The 12,025-nt window shown below is 48.0% G+C and overlaps 1 protein-coding gene across 7 annotated transcripts in view; it reads left to right on the top strand.

The window, feature by feature from the left end:
* Positions 1 to 12,025, top strand: part of FRY (FRY microtubule binding protein) — a 320,056-nt gene that overhangs the window by 258,601 nt on the left and 49,430 nt on the right. For all 7 annotated transcript variants that reach the window (XM_039861088.1, XM_039861099.1, XM_039860841.1 and 4 more), the window contains 3 exons: positions 910 to 1,064; positions 7,707 to 7,806; positions 8,071 to 8,242. In XM_039861088.1, coding sequence (XP_039717022.1) covers positions 910 to 1,064; positions 7,707 to 7,806; positions 8,071 to 8,242 — 427 coding nt within the window. The remainder of the gene's footprint in view (positions 1 to 909; positions 1,065 to 7,706; positions 7,807 to 8,070; positions 8,243 to 12,025) is intronic.

Genomic DNA, 12,025 nt, shown 5'->3' with positions numbered 1-12,025 from the left:
ATACTGAAGATCCTAGCTCAAGCATTAGGACAGAGCAAGCTATCAGGAATGAAAAAAAAAGACAGTAGATTGCAGATCAAAATGTGAAAGCCGAAAAACTAAAGTTTCTAGAAAATAAAACAGGAGGATCTCTTAAGCCCCTTGGCGAACTAGGTGGATGGTGTCTGGCCGTCCAGTTAGAATATTGTTCCAACTGGGCCCACACCCTGTAGTAAAACAACAAACAGGTTAGAAGTTTTCCTTCTCCACCTGGTCGCAACTGGCAGGACGGTGGACGGAGTCAGGAGAAGGCAGGAAACTTATTTTCTGAGGGGAACGTAGCCTCCGGGCACCTGGCTTCTCCCGGACAAATATGACAGTGGCTTCAGGAACCGGTTAAGCATCCTATGAATTCTATCTACTATGCCAATATTTTGATATGAAAATCTCTGATTAAGAATTTATTCATGCTGTATTTTTTAAAGTTTGCCGGCTAAGTTTTACACACACTATTTGGCAATCAAGCCTCAGAAACATATTCCCTCTGATTTTTTTCCTTAAAAGACTTTACCTACACAAAGGCTCTCCTTTCGTATATTGAATTTTTTTTTTCCAAATACATGTATTTTTCAGAAATATTTTAAATGCAAAGACTAAACATCGCCCAAGTCTTCGCCACCTTTCCAGAGTTAAAAGTCGAGCAGGAATAGACGCGAGATGACACACTTACAGGCAGTCCAGATGAGTTTATACATCTCAGTTTTAATTGCAACACCGCACCCTCTTAGGAAAACGTGGGGTGGGGACGAACCGGGATGCACGCTCCGTGCCCGCTTGTACCCTGTCTGACGTGGGCCAAGCTTGCTTGGCGTCCCTCTCCCGAATAGCCTTTCATTAAACACAGATAACTGCTTGCCTCCACATACTCAGGTTCATCAGCTGGGCTGCGAGGTTGTCGTCTTGCTGCTGGAACTCAATCCCGACCAAATAAACCTTTTCAACTGGGCCATCGACCGGTGCTACACGGGCTCCTACCAGCTCGCATCCGGCTGCTTCAAAGCCATAGCAACGGTGTGCGGAAGCAGGTACGGGGCCCCACGGGCGGCAGGCGGTTGCAGATACAATGAGATCGCTCTTCGGGGTACGAAGCGTTGAGAGCCAACTGTTTTTTGCGATTACCCGAGCAGAGTAAATGCTGTGGCACTGCAAAATGGCCTGCATGTCCCCGGCAGGTTGCCTGCACTCTGTTTAAGAGTGCAGCTATGTTGATGGTTCAGGTTCTCCCAGAGAGTGGCTTGTCGTCCGTCATAGCTCCCTTCCCTTTAGATGCCTGGAGATTCACAGTGAAGCATCAGAGCGGGATTTGAAAGTGGTCAAGAAGATATGTTAAAGGACTGTCTAGAAATGTTTGTGACAGATGTGAACTTTAGGCCCTTCTGCCATCTTGAGACCAAACTAAACCCAAGAGGCAGCCTAAAAATGCTAAATCCTCCTAGTCCGAAGCTTCAGGAAGGAAGGAAAGGAAAGAAGATGTGTCATGCCAGGTTCCACGGATTACACTGTGAAAGCCGCCACCCTTGTAATGTAAAATAGTCATTTAGCAGAGTCTTCCGGCACTATAATTTATCGAGTGAGATAATTTCATAGCTAAGGGACAAGGGTTAAACTTTTGCATAAACAGTTGCATTAAACTTTTCCCAAGAAAGAGCCGACGTATTAGATAGAACTTGGAAAAAGGAAGCTGAAGTTCGTTTCTGAAATACAGATTGTTGATTTTCCTTTTCAATTAAATGTTGCATTTTAAATGGCTGTCTTAAGCTACTGGATGAAGGGAATCAGAATGAATTATCTTAAAATTCCAACCTATTATGGTTCTGAATTAACAAGAATACAATTTTAGAAGATATTTACTTTCGGTAAACATAAAAACAAACATGCTATTTAGAGATGAGTTTCTTTAAAATTTTTATCTTTTTTAAAGATAGTAGATAACATTTCATGTCTAAAGCTTTCATTTTCCATGTTAGAGGTAGAGTTTTATCATGTACTTTAATCTCCAAAAAAGTTATAGCAGATTATATAATATAAAGCGTCCAATTCTTGCTGTCATTTTATTTTTTTGTTGTTAGCATTATGAAAGAATATTTCGACCTGTAGGATATTACCAAAATAACTTTTTTTTTTTTTGCAAAAATCTCTTTTCCAGAGTGTTTTTTTTCAGACGTTTTGACATGTAAGAATAAATTTCTGTTCACATGACACTTTGATTTTAAAAAATATATTTGGAATCTATGACTTGGACCATAGATTCCTCTGACAAAAATAAGAATAATAAGAATTTTCTCTCTTCACTGCCCTTTGTCCAGTGACCTTGCTTTGAACTATCCTAGCCAAATGCATTTCCTTGCACAGCTGTCTCATCAAATGCTCCATTGCATTCCTCTGAATAATTCTAGGTATTTTCTCTCGGGAAGCACAAATAAATGCTCTGAGAATTTAGTAGTGGAGTCTCAGTGATATCACCCGTCGCCAAAAATATAAAACCCTCTATTTTTAGAGTAGATTTTTAGAGATACCACCCTAACCTATTTTGGTTTCTTAGACAAATATGGCATATCAAGTTACACCCATGACACTCATTTTTCTGAAGGGAGGTTAGAGGGCCATGGCTGTGACCTATCTGCCAGCACTTCCGTCATTTCTCACCACAGGGCACGGTCAGAATCTAACGTCTCAGCTGCGGCCTAAATTTGCTCTCTTTTCCCATGAATTCTCAGACTGTGTTGTCTAGACAAGCCTCGGGTTTGTTTGAACAATCTCGGCACTTATGTTTTCAGTACTGTTTTTCAAAAGCAATTCTGACGTTTTAGCTGTTGCTTTTTTTGTTTCCTGCATGTTTGCTTCTGAAAGACACCTAAATAGATATCTTATGAAGTAATGTGTTCCCGAAAAGTCATACATAAACTGAACCATATTTTAAATTTCTCAAACAAGTTCTCTGTACAGTCACTCCTATGACAAGTCATTTTTTGAAGGGAAGAATCCTTCTTACAATTCCTGCTTCCTTTTTAAGTAGAAACGCTCATAAGTTGGATTATTTTATAGAAATATGACAGTTCATAAACAGATTCATTTATTAAGGAACCATTTATGATCGACTCGAAAATACCTAAAAGGTTGAACATTTCTAAAGATAATCTTATTGACCGAAATTTCTACCTTTAGTTTTAGAAGATGAAATTAGCCGTTTTTGGATATCAATTAATACAGCAATCCTTATATTCATCATTTCATGGGAAAATGGTTCTCTACATTCTTGTTTTTGGTTTCTTTTACTTGGATGATGAACTGTGGGGAGAGGGGATGTACGTGCTGGTCTTCAGTTAACTCTGTAACTATCACTATATGATATGATATGATCGGCGATACTGAGAGATTCAGAAGTGAAAGTGGACCTTGACTAGGACCAGGGGAAGCGAGGAGAAAAGCAGAAAGTAATGGCAGAACCAGTAATATTAATTTTGAAGAATTTTTATGAAATACGTTTTACACTTGGTTAAGAGCTGTTCAGTGCAGCTCGGTACTGTAATTGAGCATGAAGGAAAATAGCTCACCTGTTAGATAGCATTAGTTCAAGTAATATTTGGCTCCTGTGTACAATCTTATAAATTCTCCCTCCACCCCAGATTATATCAGTACAGAGCAGATAAGGAATAAGAGATGAAATGGCCTTCCAAGGTTGTAAATCAAGGTAAATAGCACCCTCAATATCGGAAGTATAGGCCATTTCCAGGCACTAGCTTAACTCACCAGACTTCACATCTAATCATTTAAGGTTCCCTTGTTTTCACTCTTACCCTCCCAAATGCTACTAAGATACGTTTGATAGATGTTTCAGATTTACCTATAAAATCAAAATTTTAACTTTTGATGACTTTTGCTGGGTTTGTATTTGTTGTCATTGTTTGTTTGTTTTGCCTTATGCTAGCTCACTATAAATCTTTCCTAATTTCTATCGGGCCAAGCAAACTTGAATTCTTAAAAATGAATGCCCCACCTCTCAAGGGAATAGCACCTAGCTCTTTCCAAGGAAGACACGCAAAGCTTCTGACTCAGGAATCCCAGCATCAGCCCCTCCCTGGTGGTGGTGGTTAGCCTCACCTGGTCCACGCCGCCTGGAGGACCGCGGCAGAGCAGGGACCTGGAGTTGGGGCTCTGGAAGCCGCTGTCCCGAGTTTGCGTTCTAGCCCTGCCTCTGATCAACCTGTGTGCTCCAGACCACGTTACTGCAGATGCTCACTCATTGGCAAACGGGGGTGATAATGGGGTTGGGGCAAGGGTCGAATGAAACTCGTTTCTTGATCTGAGGCCTAGCGCCCAGTAAGCACCTTGTAAACACTTTATTTGCTAGCCGTTAGAAGTTAAAAGCTACAAAGTAATACCCCCATCAACTAGTAAGATCTGTTTCTCTCGAGAATGCCTCGAAGTTATCCTGAAATTTGTCATTTGGTTCCAAAGACAGCAGAGCTATGGGTATTTCTCAGATTCTTCAAAAATCTCCTCTTCTGGAATGAAAAAGAAAAGTGTTATTTCTCGTTCATTGAATCACACCCGCCTTTCACATTTATTTTACCATTTGAGTTTTATTCTTTATGATCACAGCTGCCTTATTCACCTTTGACCCTTCCAAGGCCTGTGTTGAATAATTAAATGCTGAAGGCGTAAGATTCTGTTTCCAAGCCTATTTTACACGTCTGAGTTCAGACGATTTCTTTGTGCTCTCTTGCTCATTTGAGGTCTTTCTCATTTTCCTTCTCTGGGTCTCTTTCGTTTTCCGTAACTCTGTTATTCTTCTCGATGTTTTCACATCGATTCCATAGCTTATTCTTCAGTGACCAATGGAACACCCTCGTTACACGGTCAAGTACACGGCCTCGGGTAAGAGTGGCTTTGTCCTTTTCCTGCTTCTAAATCCCCAGTGATCCAGCAGCATTTTCCCGTGTTCTTCTCTGTGTAAACAGATACGAATTAAATTCCAATGTCAGAGACAGAGCTGTAGGGGAGGCCCTCTGCCACTGTAGGGCACAGAAGGATACGTCCCCTCTCTTGTCACAGCAGAAAGGCCTATTTCCAGATACTGCAACTCAGAAGGGTTCCAGCGTGGACTGGCTGTCACCTGTTGTGGCATGGGCTGCCTAGGACCCATGCAGGTGAAAGCGTGACTGCTTTGGAGTCTGACACATCCAGGACGGAGGCCAGGCTATGTGACCTGGGCAAGCGCTGACTTCCCTAAGCCTCACAGGCTCATGAAGATTAAGTCACAGATCTATGTCAAGACCTCGGCACGGTGACGGCGCATCGTAACATAAATGTCACCTGCCCTTCACCCACCTCTCCACCACCATCGTCTGGGGCCTGTCGGGCACAGCCACCTCACGCTTTTTTGTTCATTTAAAAATGCAAGTCTAGAAAAGGAACCACTTTGCAAATTAGCGAAGCCGTTTAGGAGGGCAATAGGCTGCCCCTACCAAAATCTCAAATGTGCCCTTTGACCCTGCATGACCTCTTCTAGAGTCTCTTCTAAGGAAGTAGTTGCTCATTTGGTGTTGTGGTATTAACATTGTGAAAAATGAAATTAGCCAAGCTTGGATGCTCGGGGCATGGCTTCTGAGATGAAGCTTCGCGTGTAGGGAATGTGTCAGTAAATGCCCGCCCACGGGGTCAGCATCTACAGGGACGTGAAAGAAATCGGACAGAGTGGAGGGACAAACACTCCAACCACGGGGGCTGCTGCGGGGACGTAGGTGTGACCTTGGCTGAAGGCAGTCCCCAGAGCGGGGACCAGCCAGCACTGCCGGCCTCGGCGTTGCAGTTAGAGAGTCGGGAACCTGGCGCCTGGAAGGGGCGTGAGCCTCACTGTTCAGTGAAAACTCCAGTCACCAAACGTCGCAGGCGGGTCACATGATCACATTTCTGTTTAAAATCCTGCGTATTGGGAGAGAGTTGCTTAGATGCACACATCTATCTGTGCATACACCCGGGGCTGGAACACACAGCAGAATGCTGACAGTGGCTGCCTCTTGGGTGGGAAACAGCAGTTGGGGGGCAGGAAGAGAGGAGGGGGCACCTCCACATGTCGGTCTGTACACCTACCTCCGGGCCGGCCATGCGCGTGAACTGTCTTCAGATGATTCTTCTGGCCTCGCCTGTTTCTTTTAAAAGCAAAATGTGTTCGTGAATTACTAGCATCATAACGAATTGAATGTGAGTAATATCGAAAATGAAAGCAAAGTCCTTTTACCTGAGCCTGACGGAGGCTGGCTGCGCGCTGTCTGCGAGCCGAGAGCGGGCATTCTGCAGCGGCTTCCTGGCGGAGCTGCCTGCGGCCCACAAAGGACGCACAACGATGCGGCTGTCACCTCCAAGCCGCCTCTGCTTTCCGAAGCTCGCCTCGAAGTAAATCAGCCACCTTCTCCCCGTAGGCCGTTCACTAATGGTTTACCTCACCAGGTTTCCTGTTTATGACCTCTTTTCCGCTGTAGAAAATGCGTACAGGAAAAAGATGTCATCTTTAAAGAGAGTCACATAGCAAGGAAAAAATGGATTTGCGTCCGTCTTCCCTGATGATACCCGGATTGCCACATAATTCATTCTCCACGTCCCTATTCCCCTCTAGCTCCCACACGCGCAGTAACCAAAGCCTGCCGACTCTGTCCTTGTTTTTCAGATCTGTCCCCTCTCTGTGTTCCTACTGTCCCTGCCCTAATTCATGCCCTCACCTGTTCCCACCTCAGTCATTGTCACAGCTTCCAGTGTCGACCTCCTACGGTCCATTCTCCACACAGCAGCCAGGCTGAATCTCCGAAGCCTGTGTCATTTGCTCACGCCCCACCGCAAATCCTGGGGGATCTTTACGACGCCAAGGTGAAGGCCACAGCCTGGTCCCCTGAGCACACCCACCGCCCTCGCCCCAGCTCCTCCTGCGCCTCTCACTCAGAGAGTCTCTCCTTTCCTAGAAGGCATCCATCCTGCCATTTCATAATTGTTTAAAATGTTCTTCTCTCTGCCCAGAATGCTCCCCATCCTCCCCCTTCCACAGCCATGCCGATGTCTCTTGGGGCTCGAGGCTCAGTTTACGTGTCTGTCCCTTGGAAAACCTTTCCTACCCTACCTATGAATTGGGGTCCCTCATGGGGGGCCTGCAACATGCTGTGGATACTGCCACCTCAGCTCCCACCACAACTAGGCTGTGGGTTTTTGTCCCGCTGACTGCACTGCAGGCACCCTTGGAGGGACCAGCCACACTCACTCAGAGTAATGAGAACTTTGCAGGTGTCCCTGGTACGCGTTTGGTACTTAGTAAATGTAGATGGAGCGAACGAAAATATTAAGTCAGTGAGCTAGTAGGAAATTTAGGCATGTTGGCTAAATGCTGTCCTTTCTCGTACTTGGTTTTCATTAAAGTCGATATGCAATAGATTTTTTTGTATGTTCCTCTCTCCGGGTGTGACGATATTCACTTTTAAACAAAAATAAAGCTGCTTTCTTTTTCTTTTTCTTTTTACTGATAAAAAGCAAAAGAATAAGGTAAAAAAAAAAAAAGCCAAAGGAGGCTGGGGATGTCGTTAATGAGTGTAGCTGAGTCAATGTGCCATCTAGAATTTTGGGAGGTAGTTATCAGGACTACTAGCCAGGTGGTCTTATAAACTCTGTTGCTGTTGTTTTAGGAACTATCCCTTCGACATCGTGACACTGCTAAACCTCGTCCTCTTCAAGGCCTCCGACACCAACAGAGAGACCTATGAACTCTCCATGCAGCTCATGCAGGCACGTGCCCCTTGCTGGCGTAGAGACCTCCACCCTCGGGCACAGGAAATAGAGATGGGGGTTGATCCTGCCTCGCTGTGTGCTGATGGCGTTTGTTTCTGCAAATCGCCGCGAACGTAGGAATTAACCGCTGTTCCCCCTTGAACGCTGCTGCATTTAAGTGTGCGCTCGCTAGTAGTTACTCTGAAATGTTATTAAATACAGACGCTCCTGAGACAGCCGTGCGTTTCTCACGCCGTTTCCCACTCTCCTGCCTCCTTACAGATCCTTGAAGCGAAGCTTTTTGTTTACTCGAAGAAAGTAGCCGAACAAAGGCCTGGCAGCATCCTCTACGGAACCCACGGCCCGTTGCCACCCCTGTACAGCGTGTCGCTAGCCCTCCTGTCGTGCGACCTGGCCAGGATGTACCCCGAGCTCACGCTCCCGCTCTTCTCAGGTACGTGCGGTGGCGGCGGTGACACGGTGGCCGCTTCTGCTCCGATTCGTCTTGCCCGTTACCTTCCAGGGTCATTTTAGAGTCACAGTTATTGATGCGAAATGCGTAGACCAAAATTGCTGTGGGCTAAGTCCGGTTACTTATGAAAGTAAATTCCAGAACATCTTTCAATGAAAAAATATGCGGATGTTTATCTAAACCAGTGTTTAAATAGGTGTAAACACGGGACAGATACAGGATGCCTGGGTTAACCGTGTTTCTCCGTGCGTCATCTGCGTAAGTACGGGCGGTAGAGCCGCTGATACTTCTGACTACTGCGGGGCGTTTGTTGGAGGTGACGGTGATGGTGTTTCGTAGCTTGTATATATGTTGCTACATGTATAAATTGTTGAGAGTTTGGTATTTGTCACATTTTTGCAAGTAATCTTTGGGAAGAATGTTTGTGAAAATCCATTTTTAGTCAATTGACATAGTGCCTAAGCTCACATGGTACCTTGCAGAGAGCCTGACTATGGTCTCTTGAATTCGTCTTTTCCCTCTGCGTCTACACTGCCTTTGTCTGGATCCTCGTTGCCCCGTCCCCATCTCTGACACCCCCTGGCTGCCGTCCACCCACCACACAAAACCGAATATGCATAGCCCTTCCCAACTCACCTCTCTGCCCCGTTGTCCTAAAAATAATCGCTGATCATACAGCTCTCATCCCTTGAGCGGTTCAGGTGTGCCAGGCCCTATGCCAAGCACTTCGTATACATTTCATGTGTCACTGAATCTCACAACCCCGTGGGTTCGAAGTCAAGTAGCCGGGTCTGTCGCTGGCCCTGCGACGCGCTAGCTGTCGGACCACGGGCGAGTCACAGAGCCTGCAAACTGCTTCCTTATCTGCAGCAGTAACTGCCTCACAGGGCGTGAGGATTGAAATGAGCTCATAAATACCAAGCGACTAGCCCAGCCCTGGTGAGGGACCGCCACCGCCAGCACCGCCACCACACTCATCATTCCATGTCACAGACAAGCAGCTGAGGCTTCGAAGTGGTCGGCGATCAGCTCAAGACCATACAGTCAGGACTAAAGCCAGCCATCTTGCTCCAAAGCCTATCCTATAAAGTCGACATCCGTTACCTGTAAGATACCTCCTCTTCCAAACCAGCTTTCTACCTTTCATCTCAGATCTCTACTCCAATCTCACGTGACCTCTTCCCAACACGCCCGGCCCTCTGGTAGACCCTTCTGCTGGCCCTGTTCCCCTTCTCCCTGACTGCCAGGCTTCCTTACGATCTGATTTAAAACCTCTTTATACTATGAAAAAGCGCTCCATCTCTCTGAGACAGCTAGCGTTCGTCACGTCCTTGCATTGTGCCTGAAACAGTGGGGGAACTCAGGAGAAGCCTTTTGATAAGTTCTTTTATTGGAAAACTGAAATTTATTTTTATTCGCTTCAACCAAGAGTCCAGTGCCCCCTCTGTGCCAGGCACTCAGAAAACAGATGGATAAAGCAGTCTCGAAGGTTCACAGTCTAGTAATGAAGACAGACGCGGAACTGTACATTGTGATACCATGCAGGAAGCACCATGAGTAAATAAAGCACGTTCTGTGTACGAGAGGGGAGATGAGGGAGTGACCCATCACTGGGCCCGGAATGTCAGGAGGAACTTCTCAGATTTGATGTGTGAGCTGCGGTTTGAAAGCAGAGTAGGAATTTGCAAAGCAGACAGGCAGGTGACGTTACAGCCAGCAGGCAGGTAGGCACTGAGGACCCATGACGGACATACGCATCAGCTCGGAAGTGTGAAGTCACAGGTGCACACGAGAGGTTACACAGCGGTCTGTGTGGCTAACACAGCACGCACGGGGACGGGGGAAAGTCAGGGGCAGACGGGAGCAGCCGTCAACCTCGGAAAGAAGGCCTCGTGGTGTTCCCTGAGGAGGTCGTAGGCTGGTGATCTCTGGGTCCTCCTGGAAATCCCTCAGGACGGGGAGGGCGTCCGTGCAAGCCGCTTGGGTTTCAAAAGCTGCCGATTGTTTCAAACAGGAAGAGAGGGGACGGGTTCAGAGGTCCGGGCGAGGCGAGAGCAGGAGCTGGCTGGACACTGAGCGCAGGCACGAGCTGGGCATCCGTATGTGGGCACACCGGGGCCCAGGGAAGGCTGGCACCAGGGACTCGTGGACGAAGAGAGGGCTTAGAACCATGGGGACAGGAGAGATCACAAATGAAAAGGGAACCTGGGCTCCTGGCTGCTGAGGGTGGGGACGGGGACGGGCAGAGGAGCAGTGAGGGCCTGGGGGTTGCGTGTGAAGAGAAAGGGGGAGCCTGGACAGTGGTCGCCTGGAGAAAGGAATTTCAGAGGAGGGAGCCAGTGGGCCACTGTCAGGAGACCCCAGAAGACGGGGTCTAACCTCACAGTGCATTGGGAACTCAGTAGTTGCCATGGAGACGTAGCAGCAGCCGCCAGATCTCTGCGGTTTGGCTGGGAGAGGCAGGGCTACGGGGGGCGCAGAGCGGAGGATGCTCGTGAGCGTGAGCGAGCGAGGTGGTGTGAGCTGGTGTGAGCGGGTCTGCCAGCTGAGAGGCCGGAGCTGGTGCAGGCGCATCTGGCCACAGGGAGAGGAAATGACGCTGGGAAGGAAGCGCCTCTGGTGAGTGGCAGGCGGGTCCGAGTGAGCTTCCTTCCAGACTAACCCTTGGGTTATTTTCATTTATGACGAATACCTTCTTTGAATTAGCGTAAAAGAATAAAGTTATACCGGGCGCCTAGCTTTCGTTTTTACTGCCATAAAAGTGCCCCAAATGTCACTCGCTACCTTGCCCCAGAGTTGCCCGTCGACACAGCTCATCTCCGAGCCCCCTGCTCAGGGCTGGGAGCCACAACCTCCTCCCGCCCGCTGTCCCCATGGCACCCAGCACCTGCAACCGGCCCCATGTGCTAGAATGACGACTGTCTGGCTGTATAAGCATCTGAACACGTGTCGTCAGAGTCCGTACCGTCAGTCATTGCACCCAGAAAGTTTGGCAATTAGGTGCATTTTGAAATTATGACCTACGTGAAACCCGACAGCCCAACACTCTCTGATTCCTGCGGCAAGCATTAAATGTACAAACAATGTTCTTCAAAATAAAAAATTGTGATTTTAGGAAAAGGGCCCGATCAGTTCAAGCTGTGCTTTCAGGGCCCAGAAAATGTCCTTGGTATGATACCTGGCATCTGTGTTGTGTTGTACGGGGGCCACGTGCTCCCTGCAGAGGCCTTCGTGGTGAGCGACCGGGCAGGACGCAGGTGTGGCTGCGGACTCGGTTATGTCGTGGACAAGGCACAGTCCTGGCGGTCCAGATCTGCACACTGCCACCCAGGGTGCACGCACTGGGCGGGCTCTCCCACAGGCTCACGCCTCTCTTGTGACAGGCAGCCGTGCATGGAGGACGCTCCGTAAGATGCCAGTGTCTTACGATGTGGAGAGACAGTCATCCCTGTCACAGGAGTCCTAACCACTGCTGTACCGGGCCCTGGGCCAAGCACATTCTGTACACTGAGTCTTTAGTTCTCGCGAGAGCCCAGTGTGGGGCCCTGGCAGCCCCATTTGGCAGAGGGGGAGACTGAGGACAGTGAGGTGGAGTAGCTGACCCCGAGTTGCTGCAGCTGGTAGTCGGGGGACTGGGCCCGATCACGTGCCCACCGACCTCCAGCCCCTCGCATCGTCCACTCCAGTAGGCCTTCTCTGCCAGCGTGGACGTGAGCTTGGCAGCTACCCGCTTCCCCGCCATGCTCTTGGTGACGTGAAGTGACA

The sequence above is a fragment of the Pteropus medius genome, unplaced genomic scaffold, assembly GCF_902729225.1.
Source record: "Pteropus medius unplaced genomic scaffold, Ma_sr-lr_union100, whole genome shotgun sequence".
Classification (NCBI taxonomy): Eukaryota; Metazoa; Chordata; class Mammalia; order Chiroptera; family Pteropodidae; genus Pteropus; species Pteropus medius.
This window is presented reverse-complemented; position numbering and strand designations above follow the sequence as displayed.